Raw genomic sequence first — 26,656 nt, 5'->3', positions numbered from 1 at the left:
TTCCCCTCTCCTCCCACAGCCCTTCCTGGAGAGGGTTGTTCACTGGCGCTTCATTCAGCTGCCACTCATCAAGGTCTGTGGAAACAAAGGCAGGAGGGATGTGAGTGAGGCCCCTGAGGTGAGGCAGTCCTGTCAGGCCATGGGCAGGTGACAAATCTTCTCTGAAGGCCAGGGAAGGAGGAGAGGTGAGGGGCAAGCTCGTGGTCCCTGCCCTTCCTCATGAACTGTCAGTGCGCCTCTGCTGACATCAGCACTCTCTTTACTTCCTCCTGTTTTCCATCTGGGGAAGGGGACCAGGGAGGCTTGGTCCTGCCCCTGGTTGGGCTCAGGCCTACAATGAGTCCTCCAGGAATTAGAGTCCAGCTGAAAAGGGAAAACTGACCATGTGAAACAAGTAGAGGGAGGGAGGCTCAGGCCCCACAAAGTTAGTGCTGAAAGAGGTGGGGATGTTATCTCACACTTACTGGGTGCTGGGTGCTTTGCAATTGTATTCAGGATGTTTTCTTATTTGCTGCATTCTTGATGCTCTGTGTGGGGACAGAGCCCTAGAGAGCAGTTTCCAGGCTCTCGGTCTCACATAGAAAGGTGCTGGCTCAGGTAGTAGATGGTCATCAGCTGTGACTAGTTGGCCATCGGCTGTTACCAGTTAACCATTAGCCACTGATATAACTGCCGTGGCTAAGCTAGCAAGGTGGTATAGTGGCGTGGTGGTGTGGTGGAGTGTGGATTACGCATTGCAGAGAGGCAGATTGCAGCTAGCAAGTGAGGTTGGTTGGCAGAGACAAGTGGATGGCGGGTTGCGGATCATGTGTCTCCAACCCAGCCACCAGCGAGACTATAGTGGTATGACTCCCCTACCTATGGCTCTGTGGGTGTTCCTTTTTGGCCTCACCATGTCCTGCATTCTTATGTGGGGAGTGGGACCAGAGACCCTGCATGACATCCCGCATGACACTCTGACATCTGGGGTGTCACTAGCCAGGGCTACCCAATTCTTAACCATAGCAATAGACAAGCCCAGGAGCACGTCTTTCATATGTAAACCAACCAGTCCAGAGCCCACAGCCCGAACCACCTTCTCTATATGGCTCTTGTGCTCCAGGCTGCAATATTCCCCTGCCCTACCACCCAGGGCCAGGTACCAGACAACTAGGGACAGCCCCTAATTCCCAGAGACTGCAGCAATTACCCAAACCAGCGGTCCTAATCTGTTCACCCTACCTTGCTTTGCCTTTCGCACAGAAACTACAACAAAGGCTGCTGCCTATGTTTTCCTCTGGCTCCCTCTGCCTCCTGACTCTCCGCGTGGCCCTGTGTGACGTGCTGTGCCTCCTATTTTCAGGGATTTATGACTATAAATGTCTTCCTTCATAACAGTCATTTCTGTGTCTGTGTGTCTTACTTGATTGAAACTAATCCAGGGTATATTTTAAAATAGCACGGAACTCTCCCAACCACCCCAGGAAGTGGGCAGGGCCTGTTAGGGTCCTCATTTTACACAAGAGGAAATTGATTTCCCATGTGAGATTATGAGCCTTGAGTGAATCACATTGCCAGTTAATGTCTTGCGTCTGGGCCCAGAGCACATGCTCCTGACCACTTCCCCATCAGTGGCAATAGTCCTCTGGGCCATATAGCAACCAACGGTTCCCCTTTCTGTGTTGTCCTCCTGCTACACAGGGAGATGTCTGAGGACTGACTGGGGCCCTGGTTCATAGAGCTTTGGGTCCTTGTCATACAGCATAGTGTGTGACGCAGTGAGTGCTGACCAATGTGTGTGGAAAGAATGGAGAGTTCTTTAAAGGATGAGTATCAGGTGTGATGATCCATGTAGCTTTCCAGGTAGTGGGCAGTGTTTTCTGTGTTACCTCCTTCTGTCTTCAGACCCCTCTAAGGGGGTCTATCCCCACTTTACAGATGAGAAAACTGAGGCTCAGGAAATGGAAGTCATTTGCCCCAGCAGTCTGACTCCAGAGCCTGCCATCTGTAACTTCTGCTTCTGTCGTATTTACAACTTTCATTTGTCATGTGACTGAGATTTCCTCACATGTCAGCCACCTTCTCATGCTACTAGGCTACATTTCAGCTCCTGGTCAATCTGACAAACGCCAAATGAACTTCTAAGAGATGAGAGCAGAGGGGAAGCAAAGGCTGAGAACAGGGAAGCAAAGGCTGACCCCTGACCTTGCTGAGCAACCAGGCTGGGAAAAGAGAATGATACTCACAGAGAATGGAACAGATCATGGTCTGCCCTTCCCCTCAGGGCAGCAGTGTGCTGGTAGTTGTTCAATAAACAGCTCTCCAGAAAAGAAGCCCTGATTTGTAGCATTTGCCAGTTTCCATGGTGTGGCAAAACTCCCACAAAACTGATCTAAGTTCCGTATGGATTGAATGTTTGTGTCCCCCGCTCTGGAAATTTATATGTTGAAAGTGTGGCTGTATTTGGAGATGGGGTCCCTAAGAAAATAATTATGGTTAAATGAGGCCATGGGGAGAGGGACTCTGATCCAATAGGATTCATGTCCTAATACGATGTGACACCAGAGCGCTGCAGTCACTCTTTCTCCATGTCAGGAAAGGCCATGTGAACACATTGCAAGATGGTGGCCACCTACAAGCCAAGGGAAGAGGCCTCAGAATGAAATCTATCCTGCCAGCACCTTGATCTTGGGCTTCCCATCCTCCAGAACTGTGAGAAGTAGGTTTCTGTTGTTTAAGCCACCCAGTCTGTGGTATTCTGTTATAGCAGCTCGAGTTGACTTGTACCAGTGTGAAGTCACTGCACGTGGAGTTGGGAAGAAATGTGCGTAGTTTTTACATAGTATTCCCACCATGCAGATACAACAGCGTAAATAACCTCAAGAGCAGAGATAATACTAAAACACGGTAAAATAAGAACGGAGGGATGAGCTTCCTTCATTTTTTTATATAATTTATTTCTTTGTAAGTTTATATTATTGTTTCTTGATTACAATTTTTTATTATAAAATATACATAATATAAAATTTGCCATTTTAATTACATTTAAGCTACAGTTCACTGGCATTAAGTACATTCACATTGTTGTGTACATATTTAATTTTTAATAATGGCTGTGTTTAACAACAGGCTCACAACATTCCCCAACACTTAATAATCAGCTCCAGCACACCCCTGTCTGTGGGGTCCCCCAACTGGTCCTCAGGTAGCTTGGCAAAAGTAGAAGAAAAAGCCATGAAATGATTTTGTTTATGTGCATTTCACAGAATTCAAATTTAAGATGAATTATGATTGATACATAAATCCTCCTTTTTCTTTTCTCTCTTCCCTTCTTTCTTTCTTTTGTTTAAATATGTTTTTAGTAGCTTCCACTGTGAAAGACTGAGCATGTGCTAACAGTGCCTGAATTGGCAAATATCTCAACCAAGCTTCTGAGCATAGGTTGCAGTTCATCTCAGGCCACAGAATTTCATGTCATTTCATGTCACTGATCTATGGTATTTATTTGTTTTTGTTTCAAAACAACAGAAACGTATTCTCTCACAGTTCTGGATGCTGAAAGTCCAAAAGCAAGGGTGTCAGCTGAGTCGTGCTTTCCAGAGGGCTCTAAGGGAGGATCCTTTCTCACCTCTTCCATCTTCAGGTGGCTCCAATACCCTCGTTCCTTGGCTGGTAGATTCATCACCCTATCTCCACCTCCCAAGTCTACTGTGTTACAGTTGGGCTTCACTATGTTCCCAGTTCACAAAAATGGGTCAATGGCTCTAGAGTGGTTCACTGAGGGATACACAGAAGTTGTGATGGAAACCGTTAACACTGACCGGCAGACAGCATAAACCTGTCACGATGAATGGGACCCCAGAGAGAAGGGAGATAGTTTGTATTTGCAGAGACGAGTGAGAAGTCCAGGGCTGGGATCTGAAAACTGGGGTCAGCACACCTGCAGTCTTCGTCCCTAGTACATAATCTGTCCTGGGCCTTTATTAAACTGTAATCTCTGCAGATAACTAATTATTTGGTACAAGCACAAATCAACGCCTCAGTGCAAATTGGTGAATTTTGTTTCTAAGAGTGGAGAAGATACCAAAATCACCGAGGCATTAACAGAGCTCTGCTTCCTGCAGCAAAACAGGGCATGTCCTACCTACTGTTGGACCTAGGATGACATTGCTGGCTGAGATGTACCCCTTTGCCCCCACCACCCCCCCCACACACACACCCAAGGGCTAATGGGCTGAGGTCTTATTGTGCTCAGACAAGGGAGCAGTGGTGGGGTCCTGATCTGAGGGAGGGAAGACATTGGGTCCCGAGGGGTTGTCTCCTGGCCCCCTGCCTGGGCTGCCTGGCAGGGTTATGGTCAGGTTCACTGGACTGGCCACCTTCCTTGTGGATGGTGGGCTTGTCCTTTCCAGTTGTGGGACCACGGCCCGAGCACGGCCAGAGGCCCACATGCTTTATGTCAAAATATTTAAGTTATCGATCAAGCTCAATAATATCTGCTAAATAAGAGATGCTCTGTCTCTCTGCCCCGAGGAGCATGCCTTCCTAATACAAAATTGAGAAATATATGTTTTTATACCTGTTGCCTTACAGCTGCCAAACCATTTGTTCCCCCGGCTCTTCCCAGGATTTCACAAGGGAGTGGCTCAGCAGCTGGATGGAAAGATATCGATAAAGCTCCCTTGAGGGGATGTCTCAGCAAACTGAGACCTGATGGAATAATATCGGTCCCTCCCCTTTAATGGATCACATGGAGTTATGCGTGTGTGAAGGCACAGTCTGTGTTGGAGCATAATGGGGACTTTCTGAAAGACAGCCAGCAGGCACATAATTCACAGATCTTGAGATTAACAAGATTTTCTTCCTCATTTGTTAACCAATAAAAGCTATGTGTTGGCCCAATTGGGAGCTCAGTCTTTGAGGCTTGAGTCCCTTGGCCCCGCTTGCACTCTATTTTTGGCTACTGTCTTTCTTAACCCTGCGCCGCCCTTCTCGCTTCCCACAGCTCTTGTCATGCAGGACACGACATATACCAATGAAAGTTAGCAACACAAAGACACCTGTATTTAATTATTGCATGAGCCTGGATGTTTTGTTAAAGAGCTGGTGATATTTGCAGGAGTCTTAAATTAAGACAGATGGAATTCTTAAATTATTACATATTTGTTTGGTAAAGCTTCTTTTTCTTATCTTTCTCAGTAGAATCACTAAATATATTGTTATAACCACTATCATAATTTGTTTTCTATGGACGGTAATGCCAAATTAAACAACCTTTCCTGAATCATTGTAGTTCTGATGTGGTTTTGTTTTATTAACTTTCATTTCATTTGGAGCAACTTCTCTCTTTATTAAGGCAGCAACTGGAATTGTCAATATACCTCTTAGAAGCAATGCTTAAATTTGGAAATGTCATGCATTTTATACAACATATTTAGTGTGTTGCAGTGTGGTCACACATCAGAAGTTATTATTACAGAAAATATTACTAAATGCTTTAATTTCATGATGCAAATTGTTATCACTTAGATCATTCGATCTTAATCACTTTTTAAAGCAACACTGGTAGCTTGCTTCATGTATGATAGGTATGTCAAACCCGTATGCATATATAATGTATATATACATATATATGCATGTATGTAGATATGTAATAAGAATTGTTTAAAGTTCTGCAGTGCCATGTGCAACTGTTATGCATAGCATTCTAATATGTGAGTATCTCTGGAACCATGAATTGGAACATGAAGAGAAGAAAAAGTGATGTTTGACACAACTAGGAGACAATTATTTGTTTTGCAAAACTCTATTGCATTCCAGTTATCTGAGGGAAAGATTTAACAGGTTAATAAATTTGTCTTTTCTGTTACTTCTGTACCTCCTCTGCCTGTTTCCTTCACGCAGGCCCATGCAAAGACAGTCTTCTATTGTCAACAAGGGCACCCCCCCCCAGACCCTTATGGCATTTGGGTCCAGTCCCCCTGGGTCAGGATGGGGCAGGCTGTGGGGAGAAGCACTTCTCTGGGACCAGAGGGGTGTTAGTTATGAGATTCCTCTTTACAGGTTACAGGTAGTGCTGGACCCGGATGTTCATATGTGTTTTATAAATTCACTTGTGTGTTTGTGTTCAAGACTTTCTAGAGCCTGGGGTCAGGGTAGGATTCCCCTTGCCTGACTCTAGGGGGTTGCTGGTCCCAGCTCCTGTCAGGCAGCACTCTCTGCACAGTTCTCTCTGCCTCCCACTCTGGATTCTCATAACTACTCCCTCAGGCCTGGAGGTGGAACGAAGACTTGCTGGACCCGCCTTGCGCCACCACGCTGTCTCTCTAGTGTTCTTGCTCCCTGCCCACCCCTTCCGCTCTAAGTATCTCCTTTCTTTTTCTTTTTCTTTCATTTTTTCCAAAGGAACCCCACTTTATTATGGAAATCATACCAATCCCTTTCCTTATAAGAAAAAGTACTGTTTCCCTTTTCTGGGGTGACAGATGTGCCTCTTCCACAGTCCCTAGCTTTCTCTTCTACTGGTACTTTCCATGTCGGTTAAAGTGTTTGTAGAGATAGCTGATGTGCAGGTCATCAATGAACATCCGATTTCCAGCCATTTTCTTCTTTTGGATATGTCATTGCAATTCACTCCCCTTCCAATCTCAAAGTCATCTGGGGCACTTGATTAGTTCTTTGGGGTGCTTTTCAAAATTCCCCAGGATCTCGACATTATCACACATCCTGAACACGGCTCTCTTCTTGTTCCAATGATCAACCACTTTGGGGGGCGGGAGGGTGAGCCTTACATTAACATCCAGGAACTCCCAGAGAGAAGCTTCCACAGGCCCGGGGTACCCACCTGCTACACGCCTGCCTGTGCCTCCAGGGAGGCTCCCTGCCATTGTTCTAGTCTCTCCCCTACAACAGCCCCTGGTACTAGCTCTGAGTGAGGGCCAGACATGGCTTTCAAGGAGATGACAGGAACCATCCGCACCTTACTCAGGTCAAGTATCCCCTTTCTTCAGCTGTCTTCATCTGGGAGACCATCTGTTTTCAGCCAGGATCCACCCAGTTTCTTGACTCGACAAAGGCATGTAGAATGTGAATTCACCGTTGGCAAAATGTGTTAGAAACAAAGGGAGACGTCCGGCTGTTTGTTCTATTTACTGCAGAAAACCGTGCTACAGGAGAGCAGAGCCACAATGTAGACTGGGAAACGTAGACAGGAAGAAAAGGGGTTTATAGTCGTCAGAAGATGTATCTTATATTTTTTCACTTTTGGATCTTAGGTGCACGGAATAAAGTAAATCCTACTGCTGCTGTAACAAACAACCCCAAGTGCCTGTAGTTTAACACAGTGGAAGTTCAGTCCTGGATCAAATAACATTCTAGTGGGGATGTTTCTGGTCCAAGGCTTCCAGGGCATCTCTCATCCAATCGGTGATTCAGGGACCGAGGCTTCTTCCACCTGCAGCTTCACCTCCTCTAGTGTCTTCAGGTTCTCTCCATCCACCTGGCAAATGGAGAGACAGAGAGCGTGAGGATTGCACCAGTGGGGTTACATCACTTTCTCTGGAGGTGGTGCATGTCCCATCCTCCCACACTGCATTGGCCAGAAATCAGTTGTCTGACCTCCTATCTGTGAGAGGTTTGGAAATGTGTTTAGATGTGGGACCAGGATCTTGGTGAGGCAAGCGAGAACTGAAGACTTTAGGGGATGCCAAAAAACTCAGTATATTTTTTTATTTATTTTTATTTTTTATTTTTTTTATTGGGGAAGGGGAACAGGACTTTATTGGGGAACAGTGTGTTCTTCCAGGCCTTTTTTCCCAAGTCAAGTTGTTGTCCTTTCAATCTCAGTTGTGGAGGGTGCTGTTCAGCTTCAAGTTATTGTTCTTTCAGTCTTAGTTGTGGAGGGCACAGCTCAGCTCCAGGTCCAGTTGCCGTTGCTAGTTGCAGTGGGCACAGCCCACCATCCCTTGCGGGAGTCGAGGAATTGAACTGGCAACCTTGTGGTTGAGAGGATGCACTCCAATCAACTGAGCCATCCCGGAGCTCAGCGGCAGCTCAGCTCAAGGTGCTGTGTTCAACCTTAGTTGCAGGGGGCAGAGCTCACCATCCCTTGCGGGACTCAAGGAGTTGAACTGGCAACCTTGTGGTTGAGAGCCCACTGGCCCATGTGGGAATCGAACCGGCAGCCTTAGGAGTTAGGAGCATGGAGCTCTAACTGCCTGAGCCACTGGGCCGGCCACAACTCAGTAGATTTTTTAAAATATTACTAATGAGTTTGCTTTCATTAAAGCCAGGAAGGTAAAATTATAATAAATTCTGCTTTGGGTATAAATAAAATATTTAAACTTAAAATAGTGTTGTGAGTTTTAATAGACCTCCTTTTCAATATTTTTCCAGTTCTTTAATGTTTGTTAAAAATTAACCATTAAAAATACATGAAAACATGTACATAGGGCCCATACTATTGTGTGTCTAGTAGGAAAATGATCTAGGTTTTGAGGAACACATGACAGTCTCTGCCAAATCCCCACACTTTATTTTTTTCATCTTTCTTCTTTAATAATGATTGCTTTTAAGATAGGACATTTTTCTCTTCATACAGCTTTCATTGTGTCCCAAGGTTTGGTTATGATGTGTTTTCCTTCTTATTGCTAAGTGGTTTGTTATTTCCGTTTTAATTTCTTTTTAATTCAAGAGTTATTTAAGACTGTGTCTCTTCATTTTCAAGTACATTAAGTTAAGAATTTTTTGGTCCCATTAAAAAAAACCCACAGCTTTATTGAGATGTAATTCACACACCATACAACCCACTCATTTGAAGTGTACAATTCCAAGTTTTTTTGGCATATTACACTATTAATTTTTAAAACTTGTGATAAAATATACATAACATACATTTTTCCATTTTAACATTTTTAGTGTATAATTCAGCATCAGTACTTACACTCTCAATGTTGTACAACAATCACCACAATCTATTTCCATAACTTTTTCATCACCCCAAATCTTTCTTTGGATATCCAGTTATCCCAGTACCGTTTATTGAAGACAACTTGCATAGGTTTTTGTTTTTTTGTTTTATGTTTGTTTTTTAAGTGATTGCTGTAGGGATTATAATATATACTTTTCACAGTCTAGTTAGAATTAATATTTTACCACTTCAAGTGAAACAAAGAACGCTTACAACCATATGGATCCCTCTAGACTCTTCTTTTTATGTTGTAATTGTCATATGTATGAAATCTACAATCATAAAAAATCCCACCAGATAATGTTATAATTTTTGCTTTCAATAGTCATATATATTTTAAAGAATTTAAGAGGAAAAAAGAATCTCTTATATTCACCTAAATAATTACCATTTCTGTTGCTCATCCTACATTCCTAAAGTTCCAAGTTTCCCTGTGGTGTCATTCTCTTCCCTGTGAAGAACTTTCTTTAGCATTTCTTTTACATGTAGCCAGCATGTGCGCTGGCTATAAATCCATTTAATTTTCCTTCATTTGACAATGTCCTTTGAAAAAAAACTGAGATGGATGTTAATTAAAGTTATTGTGGTAATCATTTCATGATATAAGTCAAATCATTGTGCAATACACCTTAAACTTATACAGTGAGTATGTCAATTATAAAACTGGAAAAAATTACTTAAAAAATAAAAGTACAAAAAATTATAAATGAAAGAGGACAAACCACAACTGACATTACAGAAATACAAAAAAAATGAGATTATAAAAAAAAACTATACACCAAAAATTTGCATATCCAAGAAAAAAATAAATTCCTAGAAACATTTAATCTACAAATGTCAGATCATAAAGAAATAGAAAATCTGATCAGACCAATAATGAGTAAGGAGATTGAAGCAGTAATTACAAATCTACCAACAAAGAAATGCCCCCAGGAAGAGATGGTTTCATTGAGAATACTACCAAACATTTAAAGAAAGATTAATGCTAGACCTTCCCAAACTCTACAAAAAATTAAAGAGGGAACACTTACAAACTCATTTTATGAGGCCAACATTACCCTCATATCAAAACCAGATAAGGATACTGATGAGACAAGTGAAGAGTTAACAGGAGTGAGCTTGTGAGCTGGCAGGTTGGGACAGGCAAAGAGATAACAGGAGCGAGCGTGTGAGTTAGCAGGACCGAGCTTAAAAATTAACCACTTGGTTCGCATTGCCCTGGCTAGCACTGCATCTGCAAGCTGACAAGCACCTTACATCCATCATAGGTGGGAACAGAACAGTTCCCAGGAGAAGATAATTGTAATGGTAGCCCTCCTGCAAACGGACAAGCACGCTACATACTGCATGGGAAAATATAAAACCTCAGCACGCCTTCTCATTGGCGCAGCTATCTCCATTAGGCTCTACCCTGGCAAACTTCTGCCAGTATCTGTCTTACCTCCCGTCTCAGCAGTTCTCCCTATCAGACTGCCTTGACAAAAATCCTTTGCCAGTTCCAAACAGAACTCTCTCTCTCTCTGCCTGACTTTTTTTTTTTTTAAAGATTTTTATTGGGGGAGGGGAATAGGACTTTATTGGGGAACAGTGTGTACTTCCAGGCCTTTTTTCCAAGTCAAGTTGTTGTCCTTTCCATCTTAGTTGTGGAGGGTGCCATTCAGCTTCAAGTTGTTGTCCTTTCACTCTTAGTTGTTTCAGTCTTAGTTGTGGAGGGCGCAGCTCATCTCTAGGTCCAGTTCCTGTTTCTAGTTGCAGGGGGCACAGCTCACCATCCCTTACGGGACTCGAACTGGCAACCTTGTGGTTGAGAGGACTACACTCCAACCAACTGAGCCATCCCGGAGCTCAGCGGCAGCTCAGCTCATGTTCAATCTTAGTTGCAGGGGGCGCTGCCCACCATCCCTTGTGGGACTCAAGGAATTGAACTGGCAACCTTGTGGTTGAGAGCCCACTGGCACATGTGGGAATCGAACCGGCAGCCTTAGGAGTTAGGAGCATGGAGCTCTAACCGCCTGAGCCACCGGGCCGGACCCTCTCTGCCTGACTTTTGATAAAGCTTTCTTACTCTCCTGCTTTGTAGTCTTGTGAATGCTTTGTAGTCTCGTGAATGCTTTCACGTTCTGCAAACCACCAGGGGTTAATTCTACACCAAGACAGATACTACAAGAAACATTTGAGAATATCCTCATTTCACCTTCATTACTGAAGGATGTTTTCACTGGGTATAGAATTCTGGGTTGACAGTCCTTTTCTTTCAAGCACTTTAAAAATACAGTTCTGCCATCTTCCTGCCTCCACGGTTTCTGATGAAAAACCTGCAGTCATGTAAACTGTTGTTTCCCTGCATGTAATGCTTTGTTATTGTCTGGCTGCTTTCAACATTCATTTATCTTCAGTTTTCAGTAGTTTGATTATGATGTGTCTGGACATGATTTTCTTTGATTTTATCCTGCCTGGGGTTGAGAGAACTTCTTAAATCTCTAAATTTATGTCTGCCACCACATTTGAGAAGTTTTCAGCCATTGCTTGTTCAAATATTTCTTTTTGCATTGATCTCTATCTCCTCTTCTTCCAGGATTCCAATAACACATACATTAGACTTTTTTATATTGTCCCATGTGTCTCTAAAGCTCTGTTCATTTTTTAAAATTTTATTTTTCCTGGCTGTTCAGGTTGGATCATTTATTTTTGTTTTTTATTAAATCTATTGGGGTAACATTGGTTAATGGATCATTTCTTTTTATCTATTTTTAAATTTATTTGTTCTTTTTCATCTTCACACTGCTTTTGAACTCTTCCAATTAACTTTTTGTTTCACTTACCATATTTGTCCACTTTAAAATTTCCATTTGGCTCTCTTTTTATGGCTTTTACTTTCTGCTGAGAATGTTTGTCTTTCCATTCATTTCAAGACTGTTCATTTTTATTTTATGGAGCATGGTGCTAATATCTGTGTTAAAGTATTTGTCTAATAATTCCAACATTTGTGTCATCTTGGGGTTAGCGTCTTTCACCTGTGTGTTGTGGAGATTTACTTGTTTCTTTGTATGTCAAGTAATTTTAAATTACATCCAGGATATTTAAAGTATTATTCTATGAGATGCTGGGCCCTGTTCAAATCCTCTAGAGAATATTGATTTCTCTGTTTTGGTAGACAACTGAGTTAAGTTCAGACCACAAATTCCAACATGTCCTCTGTGGACTGTGGTTCCAATGTCATTTCCATTTTCAAAAACTTTTCTGTGGTGTTTGGATCTGTGCTGTGTATGCATCCAACCCCCTTCCTCTCCTGTGTCCCCCGCACCCTGCCCCTGGGCCATTCTGAGATGGGGTGACAATCTACATCACACTTTAGTTCTAAAAGCCTTAGGCATGTTTTTATGGATCAGTCCCATGTATGTGTATCTTGGATGGGGCTTGGGACTTTATATGCAGCTTATGGAATTCCTTTCTCTAGCTTCCTCCTTTGAAAGATAGAAAAAGCTATCGTAAAGATAGTTCTCTCATGCACTTCTTGTCATGCCACTTCCTGTGACTACATTTGCCTCTTGGGGGGAAGTAGTGGGAGAAAAGGGAGAGAAAACTACAAGGGGATTTCCCCCACCCTTTTTTCACCACAAGGGTTCCCTTCACCAGTTTTTATGGTCAGAGAGAAGGTTTTTTTCTCTCTCCTAGTTTCTCTGTCACTGTGGTCAGTCTACTGCTGCTGCTGCTACATTGCTACTACAGTTACAAGAGTGCATCCTGGGAACATGGACTTGCATCAGGGCAGGGTTGAATGGGATTAAAAATAAAACCAAGGGAATGTAAATTGGTGCAGCCACTATGGAAAACAGTATGGAGTTTCCTAAAAAAATTAAGAATAGAATTACTGCACGACCCAACAATCCCTCTTCTAGGTATCTACCAAAAAAATCTAAAAATATTTATCTGTAATGATATATGTACCCCTATGTTCATTGCAGCATTATTCACGGTGGCCAAGACATGGAAACAACCAAAGTGTCCTTTGATACATGATTGGATAAAGAAGATATGGTATATATACACAATGGAATATTAGCCATAAGAAAAGATAAAATTTTGCCATTTGCAACAACCTGGATGGAACTTGAGATTATTATGCTAAACAAAATAAGTCAGACATAAAAAGTCAAGAACCATGTGACTTCAGTCATATGTGGGATATAAAACTGACAGCAACAAACGAACGAGACAAACAAACAAAAACTCACAGACACAGACAACTGTTCAGTGGTTACCAGATGGTAAGGGGGGTGGGGGTGGTAGAAGAGGGTAAAGAGTGTCAAATACATGGTGATGGAAGGAGAACTGACTCTGGGAGGTGAACACACTTAATCTGTGGGAATTCTTTGAGGCTTATTTGTGCCTTTCTCCAGAGAGGATTTGTGTTTACATCTGCCCAGGGCAGGTGTGCTACCCATCAAGGGTCACATTAAGTGATATTGTTGGCTTTGTATTTCTCAAGCATCACAGGCACTGTGAATTCTGACCTAAACCTTCAAGAGTGTGGATGAGTGGTTAGAGATGCTCTTGGGAGATACTTTTCATTTTTTTCTCTAGAGCCATGGCTGAAGAATCAATCCTAACACCTCCTTTTTCATGACAGTTTTCTTCTAGCTATATGAGGGTGTAGTGTTTTAGGGGTCCTGGTTTTGTGCAGAGGTCTCGTCTGATCTACATCTTGCTCTGGCCCAGGCTTTGTTTCTTGTCACTGGAGATTTTGAGGCCAGATAAAGCCCAGGCTTTATGTTTGGGTCCCTGGGGATTGAATGATGGATACAAGATATCTTCCAGGATACATTCGTTTGCAACTTGCCTTTTACTCTTTTGATATTGTGATTGGTAAATATATATTTGGTCATTCAGTTGACCAAATTTTTTTCTCATATATATGTGCTCTTCATCCATAGTTTCTGGCTCACAGCTCCTCAAACCCTTGGAATTGTTTAGCTTTTAGTTTTGAATCCAATAGTATAAGTCCTCCAACTTCGTTCTTTTTCAAAATTGTTTTGGTTTTTCTAGGTACTTTTGTTTATCCCTGTAAGTTTTCCAATCTGTTGGTCAATTTCTACAAAGAAGCCTGCTGGAATTTCCATTAAGAATGTTTTGGGGGCTGGCCTGGTGGCTCAGGCAGTTGGAGCTCCGTGCTCCTAACTCCAAAGGCTGCTGGTTCGATTCCCACATGGGCCAGTGGGCTCTTAACCACAAGGTTGCAGGTTCGATTCCTCGACTCCCACAAGGGATGGTGTGCTGTGTCCCTGCAACTAACAATGGCAACTGGACTTGGAGCTGAGCTGCGCCCTCCACAACTAAGACTGAAAGGACAACAACTTGAAGCTGAACAGCACCCTCTACAACTAAGATTGAAAGGACAACAACTTGACTTGGAAAAAGTACTGGAAGTACACACTGTTCTCCAATAAAGTCCTGTTCCTCGTCCCCAATAAAATCTTAAAAAAAAAAAGAATGTTTTGATTTTGTAGATCCATTTGGGGAGAACTGACCTCTTAACAATGAGCCTTCGGATCTATAAACATAGTACATCTTTCCATTTATTTAGAACCTTTGATTTCTCTCATCAGGTTTTTGCATACAACTCTTATCCCTTCAGCTGAGACAAGGCGTAGGCTCTGAGGAGGCATCGGCATGCCCACAGCTCATCTGTGTCTCAGGCATCTCAACTTAAGCCGTCTCTTATTGGCTCCTTGATTGTCACCTCTTCCCCTAGAACATGCTCCTTTCCTTTCAATCTCCCAGCTCAGTGAATGGCATTTCTCCTACCTACCGCGTTTCCCCGAAAATAAGAACCAGCTGGACAATTAGCTGTAGTGAATTTTTTGGACCAAAAATTAATATAAGACCCGGTATCATATCATATATCATATATCATATATCATATATCATATATCATATATCATATATCATATATCATATATCATATATCATATATCATATATCATATATCATATAATCATATCATATCATATCATATTCCCGGTCTTATAGTAAAATAAGACCGGATCTTATATTAATTTTTGCTCCAGAAGATGCATTAGAGCTGATTGTAGGCTAGGTCTTATTTTCGGGGAAACACGGTAGTCACTCAAGCTGGGAAACTGGGCATCACCCTTGAGACCATCCTGATCTTCCTCCCAGCAGCCAGGAACAACTCTGCCTCCGAAACACATTTTGAATCCACCCACTTCTTGCCATCTATACTCCACCAGCCTTGACTTGAACACCCCCATCTCCCACCTGGATTACTGCGGTCGCTTACCAATTGTTCCTACTTCCACTTTTCTGCCCTCCCTCCCACACGGGGGTTTTCTGCTTGAAACCCCATTTTCTAATAATACTCTCACAATAAAAGCCAGATCCCGTCTGTGGGCTTTGGCTGCTGCTCTCACTCCCCTTGTTTCAAACACACTGACCTGCGTTGGGTCCTGGCAATGCTGAGCTCTTTTCAGCCTCCGGGCCTTTGGACTTGTCTCTCCCTGCTTGGAATGGTCTCCCCACAATCTTTGCCTAGACAACTCTCACTTCAATTTTATTTTAAATGTCTACTCAGAGAGGCCCCATTATTCCTTCTCAGAGCACCCGTTTTCCTTTGAACGTTTGTGATGTTGTTTATTTACTTTTCTCCATTCATTGTTTCCCTCTCCCGGCCACCTCAGCACCTCAGTCACTCAGCACCAGCGGAGTGGGCGCCCCCAAAGGGCAGCGGGCAAGGCCAAGACGTTGCCTAGTGTTCTGCAGCGCACGCTGCAAGGGTCCAAGGCTCCCAGGGCGACAGGCAAGGCAGCCAGACGTCACACAGCCGGCAGGTGGTCGTGGTGCCCCGGTCTCCGTCTGGGTCTGCAGCTCTTCTCGGTGGGTCCCCGGAGGGACGTGTGGGCCGGGAAGGTGGTTGCCCAGCACCTTGACCGGCGGCTTGGGGTTTCCAGACAGGGCGATGGTAACTGAGGGTTCAGAGCCGTGAGCAGCAGGGACGGCTGGGACCAGCACTGGGCCACAAGGAGGGTGAGCGCAGGCTGGGGTGAGGTTGCTAAAGGAAACTAAGGTGAAGGGGCGAGAGCGGGCTCCCGGGGACAGGCGGCCGGAGGTGGGGCTGGGGGCGGGGAGAGGAGGACTGCGGCGGGCAGGACGGTGCGGACGAGCCGGAGAGAAGCTGGGGCTGCACAGCGGAGGGAAGGCTCCGGGGTCACTGAGGGGCAGACTCTCGGGGCGGGCATGTTCTCGGACCCGGGGCTGGACCGCAGTGAGGTGCCGTTGGGGCCGAGCAGCTGACCGCGGGTGGAGGCGGTCAAGGGGTGGGGGCGAGCGTGGGTGCTGGGCGAGGGTGGGGCTGCGGGACCCGTTGCAGAGAGGGTCACAACTCTGTCCCCGCGACCCCTGCAGCGTCTCTGAAAATGTTATTCTCTCGGGCGGGGCTGGCGTTTTCTGCAGAAGGACCTCCAGGGACTCCTGGGGGCAGCCGTACCACCTCAGCGGGTGTCAGCAGTGCAGTTGGTGGCGCCCGCATTTCCTGTGCGTGGTCGCCAGCAGAGGGCCTCCTCGTGATTTCCGCACGCCTGGCCTCCCGCCCCCGGCCCGGCCGGGTTCCCGAGGGTCCCCGACATTCCACTCGGCCTCTCCACACCGCCCCAGCGAGGCCGCGCTGCAAGCTGAGCCCAGCAGCGAATGCGTCCAGGCTCAGTCTGGTGGACCCGCGCCTCCTCTTCTAGCAAAGGGCATCTCAGCCTTCCAGCTCTGTGACCCTGGGCTCAGGCTCCCTGTCTGTTACATAGACTTATTGAAAACACCTTCCCCTTGGGGTTGTTCTAAATGAGATACTCTGTGCAAAGTTGCTTAGTACTTGGACTTGGTGACAATCTTTACACTCCTCTCAGGCCTTATCACCCTTACTATGTGCCAGATAAGCAAAGAGGACCTGGGAGAGGCTAAGTAAACCCTCCAAGTCTTACAGATAGGGAGTAGACTCTGGGACGCAATCCTGGTCAGTTCAAAGCACAAGCCTTATCTTGGATTATGGCTGAGGGCATGTGCTGGATACCTGCCCCTGGAGGTGCTGCGCTGATTCAGTTCTGTCCCCTTAAGCAAGTGTTCTCTCTTGGGCCTCAATTTCCACACTTGTTGAACAAATCTGAGCATGATGTCCCACACTGGGTCTGAGAAGGCGGCATGGACTGATCTCTGGGGCTGTGTCCAGCTTTGTCCCCACAACTTCGCGCTACCACACGTCTCTCTCAGCTGGTCCCTTCAGCACTACTGGGTTGGCACTTGGGGCTGGATGGGGGGAGCAGGCAAGCTGCAGAGACTTCCTGGGTCCCCAGGTTTTTGGTTCCACGAACCACCGGGACTGGGGTGGGCTGTGGCTACCTGAGCCTGTAGAAGACAAGCTCAGGTTATGGGGCTTGTCCCTGGGCTCCATGAGAGGCAAGTGGCCTGGCTGGGAGCTAGGCTGAGGGCTGGGGATCCCCTCAGGGCTCCCTGCCTTGTCCCATGAGCATTCCCTTCCTAGGGAATTGAGCCCCTCCAAAGCCTCCTGAAACCTTGCAAGCTCCATTGCCCGCTCATCCATTCCTGGTCTTGACATGGTCCCAAGGCTGCTGGGCCCTGAGCTATACACCCTCCCTCACTCACCTCTTCCTGACCTCTCGGGGACCTCTGCAGCACCCCCTCTCCTCTCCCTTCAGCATCCAGCCTGCAGGGACCACTGAGCTGTCTAGGCCAGTTCCGAGGCCTTCTCAGAGGAGAATGATGGTCACTGGCTGAAGGAGGCAGGTCCCATAAGCCCTTCACCACCCCCTCACCCTGTGATGTCCCTGTGTCAAGTGGGCCTCTGTCTTCCAGTGGCCAGTGGGGAGGAGTACTGGTGACTTAGTAAAAGGAGAGGAGCCAGAGGAAGACACTCTGGGCAGATATGAGGTGGGTGTCATATGAGGTGGGTGCCTCTGAGTGTCAACTCTGGATGGGGGCATCAGGGCTCCACTCCCAGGCCATCTCAGGGAGCCCTGTCACAGGGACACCAGGTCAGACCACAGGGCCTTTTCTTGGGTTGAAACCCCAGAATACCTTCCTGCTGTCCTAGGACATGGTGGGATTTGAATATGGACCATCCTGCCTGAGGCCACCAGACCCCGAACACTGTCTTCCCACTTGGTGTCCCTCAGCAAGGTCTGCAAGGTCAGGAGTCCCCTGCCAGTTCCAGGAACCCCCGTCTGAATGGGGTGTTGGGTGCAGGGGAGAGATCACCGGTGCTGAGACCCTGTTCCCCTCCAGCGCTAACCTGGCGCCTGCCTCCCGGGGGTTGAAACTGTCTCTAACCTCAACCTCCCAAAGAAAAGGCCCAGCCGTGGCCCCAGAGAAACCATTTTTGTTCACTTAGTTATTGACATCAACTGGGAGGGCTGGGGACTTGAAAACAGGAAACTTAGGATGCGGTTTTGTCACCTCTTGCACACATATGTGTGCTCACATGTACCTACATCAGCACACACGGTGACCACATCCGCGGCAAGTGGGCCCTGTCCGGGTATGTGTGGAGACACTTGTTGGAGCCTAATACAACATGCAGACGGTGGGTGCCCAGGACACAGACACCAACAGAAAAGGGTCCCAGAAGCCTGGCGGGGGAGGAAGGTCAAGTGGATTTGGGACTCCTGTCATCGAACTCCTAAACGCCCCTACATAGCTCTGGGGCCCAGACGGTCAGGGAAAGAGATAAGGTTGGGGCCCGTGTGGGGAGGCCTCTCTTCTGCCTGAGTATAGAGTCCATTCTCGACGGAGATGAAACTGCTTCGAGCAGAGGCTGGCAGAGGTGCCCTCGGGGCAGGTTGGCATGCCATGTGGGTGGGGAGTGGCACCCACCTAGACAGTGGCTGGGGTGGGAGGACCGTGTCCAGAGCTGCTGGGCAGTAGTTGGTGGTAACGGTGGCATAGGGGGTGTGGAAAGAGGCCAGGGAGACTTGGCTGGCTGCCTGCAGGGGTGATGGGGAAAGAAGCTCAAGTGAGGTTCACCTCATGGCCCCCAAATCCAGCCCACTCTGTTCCTGGCTCCAAAGCGATCCCCGACACTTACCCTTGCTCCTGTCTGTGTCTGGGGACTGCTGAGAGATGACTGAAGCTTTGTGACGGACCTGAGAGAGAGGAGGGTCAGAAGCAAAGCATGTGGCTAGCCCAGCGCTGTGGGGATTTAGACTGGGTCTGGCCAGGGCTGGGTCTTACCAGTGCCTCTGCCGGTGAAGTAGGTGTAGGAGGTAGATGCAGCCAAAGAGGAGGACCCCTGAGGCCCCCAAGATCACGGCCAAGTCAGCCCGCAGAATAGGGTCTGGACTAGTGGCAGGGAGCCCTGTGCATAGATAAAGACAGACCAGATAGCAGCCAGTGCCCTGAGGCCTTCCCTGCCCTCCCTGGGCCCAGCTCCTTATCAGCCCCACCTGGGTCTGAGTCGAGCAGGTGGTTACCACAAGCCTCCTGGGAGCCCTCAGGGAAGGAAGTAAACGTGCAGCAGACCGTGGTGTTGGGACTAGGGCTTCTCCCTTCAGACCCTTCCATGGTGAGGGAGATGCTGGTTCTGGTTTCCCAGCGGACCTGGCGGGTAGGGGGCCACTGCTGGCTGCCGAATTCTGGGTGCAACACAGCCAGCTTGGTCCCTCCAGCACCATCGGGCCCCCTGCAGCTCACAGTCACCTGGGTGATAGTGCTAGATCCCAGTAATCCACAGCGGACAGTGAAGAATGGGGACTCGGTGGACTCCATCTGAATTTGCACCCACACTTCCGGGGTCCCTGTAGGGCACAGACACAGGAAGGGCCAAGGGCTGAGTCTACACCATGTCCCCACCACCTCTACTTCTCTCAGGCCCCCACTCACCAGCAGTGATGCAGAGCGTCAGCAGTGCCAAGAGCAGAACCAGGGCCCGGGGCCTGTCCATGGCGCCCCACCGACCCAGGCTCTGGGGTCTGTCGTGGTGGGGGCAGCACCTGTGTGTTTCCGCTCATTGCAGGAAGTTTTCACGTGTGAGCAGGCCCAGGAGCTGCTGCGCCTGATGCTTTCTGCCACCCAGCTCCACTTCCTTCTCTCAATCTACCTCAGCTGGTGCACACGGGGTGATGGACCCCCTCCCTCAGGAGACTTAAAGTGACAGTGACAAGGTTTTTCCTGCCCCCACGCTGTACTTTGGTGTGAGCAGTGCAGGCAGCTCAGGTTTGTTTCTGTCTGTGGGTAACAACCTGGGCAGACTAGGCCCTGGGGAAGGGTGAGGGGTGGAGTAGGGAAGAACTTTGCAGAGGGACCTGAAAAGAATCTCCTTTCCTCAGGACGGTGGGGCCCCTGGTTTCTCCTTCGGAAGAAGGCTCTGAGTCTGGCCCTTCCCAGCCAAGGGGTAGGGAATGTGAAGGAACTTGAGAAGAAGCCCTGTAAGCAGGAAGACAGCAGGGCAGGTACCTAGGAGTGGAGCCCAGCTTGACCCGTCACTTATCTACCGAGGACAGCTGAAGTAGGCTTCCACACTGTCCATGTTGCCCATCCCGTGTGAATTCCAGCCCAGACTTCCCTCCTGCCAAACATCACAAACATTCCCCAAGCTGAACTCTGTCCCACCTGCAGCCTTCCCCTTCCCCCACAGTTGAGGGCCACTGGTTTCCAGCTGTTCAGGCCCAAAGCATAATCATCTGTGACCTTCTCTTTCATCTCCAGCCCATCAGGAAATTTTGAGGGCTTCCCATCGTGACTATCTGACCTTTGCCATTTCCTATTGCCACCTCCCTGACGTAGGCCATCTCTTTCCACAAAGTGTTGCTCCAAATTGCTTCTGTTTATATTCATTTACAGAACGCAAACTGACCAGAATGCTGCTGTATAAGCAGTGACAAGTGATCAAAATGCTTATCTCATGCTGAACTTGACTCTGATGAGAGTAGCTTGGTGAGCTCAGGTTTAGAGCCAATGGGGCAGGGGTGTTGAAGACTCTCTTGTCCAGGGAGTGGTGAGAACTGAGAGGAGGCCCTGCCCCAGGGCTGTGGTCACCTTTCTGAGGCCTGGCTTGCCCACTTGCCTGATTCAGCATCTTTGTTTAATCCTGTGGTGTTAGCCATAAACAATCAGTCTCTTGGGTAAACTCTGTCACCCCACTCACATATGAGAGCATAGCTAAGCAGGACCCCAAGACCAATCAGTTCACTGCTCCCAGCTTAGCATTCTCCTGAACCTTTGACCGTCTTCTAGGCCTGATGTCCCAGTCTCCAAACCTGACTCAGATCTGCTCTCACCACTTCCTCCACTACATTCCCTTGAAGGGGTGAGAGACCTACGCAGCGCTGACTCACTTCAAGGTGGCCCAGCCCAGTGTGGGTGCAGAGCACTGGGACACGTGGCGCTGCCAGCTTCAGCCTGGCCTGGAAGACTCTAGTCTTGGACCCACTAAAATCCTCCCCATTTTGCAAGGCCCAGCTCAAATCCCTCTACCTCCAGGAACATTTTCTTCTTGGACAACCGTCTCACAGATGATAGGCTCTAGTGGTGGCTCTTTTACTCAATCCCCACACAGTCCTAGTACATAAGGGAGCTCAATACTTGGTGATCAATGGATTAAAGACCATGGCACAAAGTTACTCACCAACATTTTCCACTTTTTTTCCATCTATAAGCCACGTTGTTCCCTCAGTAAGCTCATTGTATAAGATTCAAACAATATAGAAGACTAGAAAATGTCAAAGCTCTCCTTCACTAGCCTACTCATCCCCGTTCCCCTCATTTTAATTTTCATGAAGTTAATTAAAGCTGTCAATCTTTTATCATTTCTGGATTTTTTAAAAAGTTTGTATTTCATTTATTTATTTATTTATATTTTACTTTATTGGGGAACAGTGTGTACTTCCAGGACTTTTTACCAAGTCAAGTTAGTTGTTGTCCTTTCAATCTTAGTTGTGGAGGGTGCAGCTCAGCTCCAGGTCCAGGTGCTGTTGCTAGTTGCAGGGGGCGCTGCCCACCATCCCTTGCGGGACTTGAGGAATCCAACCGGCAGCCTTGTGGTTGAGAGCCCACTGGCCCATGTGGGAATCGAACCGGCAGCCTTCGGAGTTAGGAGCACAGAGTTCCAACCGCCTGAACCACTGGGCCGGCCCCATTTATGGATTTCGTGTACTGCTTAGCAAGTCCAAGTTCTAAAAATAATTTGTTTTGTCTTTATGCTTAATTCTGAAGGTTTATTTTTAGCCCATGAAGAGTTTTAACTTGGGAGTGGTGTAAAATATTGTAATGTTTTAGGTGGCGAGCCTAAACCTTTTATTGAATAGTCTCTTTCCCTACTGTTTCGAAATGCCATTTTGATCATAAATTCTTACAAATGGGTCTACTTCTGGATTCTCTTTCCTATACACCCCCCCCCCCCCTTATTCCTGTTTCATTACCACATGGCTTTAAGTACTCGAATGCTTTCATGTTTTTATATATGTGAGGGCCCTTGTTCTCTCAGAAACTTTTTGGCTAGCCCTGAATAGTCTCCAGTTTCGAGTTCGAGAGACACAAAATGTCGTTAAACCCAGCAACATAAGCCCTGAGTCATCAGGCCTGTGTGGTTGGCCTCATTCCTCTTTGGCCTGAAGGTGCAGGTTAGGTGACAGGTCTGCTAATAGCCTCTTTCTGCTCTGACACTTCTTGGTGAAATCCATGCAGCCCCAGCCTAAGTCCAGCTGCAGTGAAAACAGCCCTTGTGGACAGTCTCTAGAATGAGGCCCATGAGGGTTTCAATGGGTGACACAATTTTCTAGCTTTTATCTGGGGTGCAAGCTGAGAGAAAGGGAGAAGGAGGAAGAAATGGGTTTGGCTGAGTGACCATCTGATCACAGGAAGTCATGATTCCTTCCTACAGAGACCACTAGCTGGATGGCTGTCTTCAGCCTGGGGAGACCACAGTGAGAACTTGGAATTAAATCAGATGCCCAGGACAGGAAAGAACAGGAAATTCTATTTAAAAGAAGAGGCTGAAGGGTTCCTTAAACCACAGAAGAAAACAGTCAAAGTAAAAAGTGACAACAGTGTCTTCATATATGTGATTGCTTGTCAGGGGGGAGAGAGAACAGAGGTGCTGTGCTGCCCCAAAAGGCAGAACAACAAACAAGTCCGAGTTTCAAGGAGGCTGGTTTCCAGAGGCTATGTTGTGGTCGTCTAGGTGAGAGACGATGGCAGCAAAGAGAAAAGACACAGATCAGACAGATATTTTGGAGAACAACTTGATAGGACTTGGTGAGAACTAGCGGGGAAGGTAAGAATAAAGGAGGTGATGTCAAAAACGTGGATTTTAGGGTCAGACATTTAGAATAACTTCTAAGTTTCCTCCTAACTTTCAGATATTGAGAGTCTATAAAATTTCAAATTATGACAAGTGTTTTTGGGATAAGGGAACGAAATTACCTTTGGAAAGAACCGTTGGGTGAAAGCTGCCAAGATTTCTTGGCAAGGTTTCTGCCAAGACTGTGGACCGGCCTGGCTTCGGTGTAGATGAGACAGGCAGGTCCACCCTCCAGGAGATCAAGTCACTACCTTCTCTCTTCAGCCCAAACTACTGGAGGCAGCCAGTGTTGCTCCCTAGCTCCTCTGCCCCACTCAGTCTCTCAGGACTCAGCAACACATTCTTAGGAGCCAGAACACTAGCACCTGGGGGTACGCAGAGCACACTGGGCCATGGGGCTGGGCAGGGCTGCCTGAGGCACCAGCAAAGACCTGACCTCCACCAGTTTGACAATCTCAAGGCACACTCTGGGAACAGCTGCTTCACACATAATGAAAATTTGTAAATTGAATTAAAGTTTCCCCCCCCCCAAAAAAAAAAAAAAAAACAGCAGTCCTCCTGAAGGGGAAACATGTCTCTGTGAGTCTCCAAATGATATAGAGGACTTTTGAGTGAGTGCTGGGATAGGGTCTCGAGACCGAAGAATGGAAACACAGACCCAGGAGAGGCAAGGATTTTTTAAAAGAGGAGAGTTTATTGAAAACAAAGGGTCAGAGCTCCCGAGCGGGGACGGGGTCCTGAGTGGGAGTGCCCCGTGACTGAGGCAAAAGCTCTTACTTTTATACCTTCCCTTGCCTGTTTGGGTAAGGGAACCTGTCTGAAGAATGGAACTGGCAACTTCTAATGAAATTCATCTACCGGGTTTGTTCTGCTTGCCCACCCTAAAGGAATTAGCAAAGTAACCCACTCTTATCTATCAGATCTGCTCCATTTGTCAGGCCAAAAGGAATTTTATGATTAACCTCAAGGTGTTGTTACATTTTGTCCTCGAGGGAGCGAAGGAGTGATTTCAAAACCTGGAGTTTCAGGATATGGCTGTCTTTGTTTAACCCACCTGTCTACCTAGGGACATGCTAGCTAACCTGTCTCACTCCACCCCACCAGCGGAGAACCTGCGCAGAGTTCCTAGGTTGGGCAGCCTCCCCATTCTGTGAGAGGCTACTGCAACGACACAAGATGCTTTATTTTTCGGCTTTCTACTAGGTATACCACTCAGTCCCGTAGCTGGTTCTAATCTACTAAATCAAATTAAATATATTTTCCTTCAAGTTTCCCCAGGATTCTAGGCTCCTCTGCCCACTAGAGGTCTTCTCTAGTTTCCTGGGGTTTCTCTTTGGTGGGTTTACCATTCTTCTATTTCTCTGCTCCTTTCTGACCACATTCTTTAGTGCCTATTTATCCAGCTATCCCAACTTAACACACAGTTAGGGTTTCCAGCAACTCTGCTCAAGACTTGCTGTGGATCCTTCCCAGGGTCGCAACCTCATTCCCAGGGAAGGAACTATAGAGCTCAAGGAAGACTTCAAAATGTCTGCAGGTGAAAAGAAACCTTCCCCCACCCCACCACCTCATCCTTTCATGTTATCCAAACACGAAGTTTCTTCATCCTGTTACTCCCTGGGTCCGTGTTGCCTGGAGTTCAAAAGATGGTGACTTACCTATCAGCTGAAGACCCTTCTCAGCAATCTGGAGAAAGCCCTTTCACTTTATGATTTAGGAGAGAACACCAACAAGTCACCTTTGGGCAGAGCTCAAGGCCACAACAAGAGTTAAAAAATAAAGCCTACTGAAAATTATTTAAAAGAATTTAAAAAGCTATTATTCAGCAGTAAACAGGCAGTGCACACCTGTGCATCTCCTGAGCAGCACGTTTGGCGCCGCTGACCGACCAGGGTCAGTGTCAGGCTCTGCCGGCCTCCGTCTCTCCCGCCTCGGCTCAGGTTCCAGCCGAGCCTGGGTCTGACCAACTGGAGCTGCTGCTCCTGAAGCCCACAGCCCTGCCTCTGCGGGCAAGGAGCTTACTGGCATGAACTCCCTCAAAGCTGTGGTTGTAAAAGTGGGGTGTGTGTGCCGCAGGTGGTATACAGAATATCCACTGGTGTTCATGAAGAAAACATGATTAACATTTCTCATTTTTAAGATAAAAATACAATGAAGCTGTTATTACTATTCCATGACAGTGGTGCCCTTACTGAGATACAAATGTCATAGTTCACCTACAGTAAGATCATCCTCCTACGGTGAGAGGCAAACCCACAGCGTATGACGGACCGCAATTTACGTGCTCCAGGATGCAGTGATTCTGTGGTCCCAATAATGCTTATTCCCTCTACGGATGCTGTTATTTATACTTGGAAATCATTTATAAGTCTTCCAAATGAAGAATTTCAATGGAGTTTCGATAATCTACTTAAAACAGTAGTAGATGCAGCCTAAGAAGCACCCATTCCATCTGGATTTACATGTTTTTGAGAGGTACTCTTTTCAGTTATGAGGGTCATTAAAAGTATCAAAATAAAGTGAACTTTCAACTAGAATCAGAAATGTTAAGCCATGACTTAAAAAGTTTCTCATTTTGCTTTCACTAATACGTTTTTTAGCGCTAAAAGGCATTTTGTACTGTTAACCAGATTTCATCATTAACGTAACCATATTTTTAAAAATTTTATTGGGGAATATTGGGGAACAGTGTGTTTCTCCAGGACCCATCAGCTCCAAGTCGCTGTCCTTCATGAAATCTAGCTGTGGCGAACCGGCAACCTTGTTGTGAAGAGCTCACGCTCTAACCAACTGAGCCATCAGGCTGCCCTTCAGCCATATTTTTAATGTGTATAATAAGTAAAACAAATAGTAGATGTTAATATACATATAAAATTTTTAACTGATAAAGATGCCCAAATATTTGCATCTTAAGAATCCAAGGTTCTGTTTCAGTTCCTAGTGCTACATAACAAATCACCCTAAATTTAGTGGTTTAAACACCACCACCCTTTTATCATGCTCATGGGTTCTATGGCTCAGGATTTTGGAAAGGCACAGAAAGATAGCTTATCTCTGCTCCCTGATGCCTGGGGCCTCAGATGGAAGACTCAAAAGCTGGGTCTGATTCACATCTGAATCATGTCTGGTGGTTGATGCTGGAAGTAGGCTGGGACCTCAGCTAGAGCTGCTGGCTGGACACCTCCACATGGCCTTTCCATGTGACTGTTTGGGACTTTCTCACAGCTTGGTGACTGGGTTTCAAGAGTGATTATCTCAAGAAACAGGACACGGAAGCTGCCAGTTTTTTTAAGGTCTGGGCTTGGAAACTGGCATAGCATTATCACTCCACCAAATTCTATTAATCAAGCAATCACAGATCCCACATTCAAGGGGAGAGGCCTTAGAACCCA

The 26,656-nt window shown here is 46.6% G+C and overlaps 1 protein-coding gene and 1 pseudogene across 1 annotated transcript; both read right to left on the bottom strand.

Annotated features, from left to right (window-relative positions):
* Positions 1–6,369: 6,369 nt before the first annotated feature.
* LOC109458788 (large ribosomal subunit protein mL51) lies at positions 6,370–7,002 on the bottom strand (annotated as a pseudogene).
* An 11,325-nt stretch (positions 7,003–18,327) lies between these two features.
* Positions 18,328–20,039, bottom strand: PVRIG (PVR related immunoglobulin domain containing). Its single transcript, XM_019752677.2, has 5 exons — positions 19,847–20,039; positions 19,411–19,761; positions 19,199–19,322; positions 19,053–19,110; positions 18,328–18,951 (listed from the first exon to the last, which is right to left on the bottom strand). The coding sequence occupies exons 1-5, from the start codon at positions 19,905–19,907 to the stop codon at positions 18,658–18,660; spliced, it is 888 nt and encodes a 295-aa protein (XP_019608236.2). The 5' UTR covers positions 19,908–20,039; the 3' UTR covers positions 18,328–18,657.
* Positions 20,040–26,656: the final 6,617 nt, after the last annotated feature.

The sequence above is a fragment of the Rhinolophus sinicus genome, linkage group LG03 (assembly GCF_036562045.2).
Source record: "Rhinolophus sinicus isolate RSC01 linkage group LG03, ASM3656204v1, whole genome shotgun sequence".
NCBI lineage: Eukaryota > Metazoa > Chordata > Mammalia > Chiroptera > Rhinolophidae > Rhinolophus > Rhinolophus sinicus.
This window is presented reverse-complemented; position numbering and strand designations above follow the sequence as displayed.

Excerpts from the sequence above, each read along its gene's own strand:
- PVRIG (XM_019752677.2), bottom strand. The coding sequence starts at position 19,907 with ATGGACAGGCCCCGGGCCCTGGTTCTGCTCTTGGCACTGCTGACGCTC. Across the intron at positions 19,323-19,410 it reads CCTGCTCGACTCAGACCCAG|GGCTCCCTGCCACTAGTCCA; the intron begins GTGGGGCTGATA and ends ATCTATGCACAG. Across the intron at positions 19,111-19,198 it reads CTTCACCGGCAGAGGCACTG|GTCCGTCACAAAGCTTCAGT; the intron begins GTAAGACCCAGC and ends CCTCTCTCTCAG.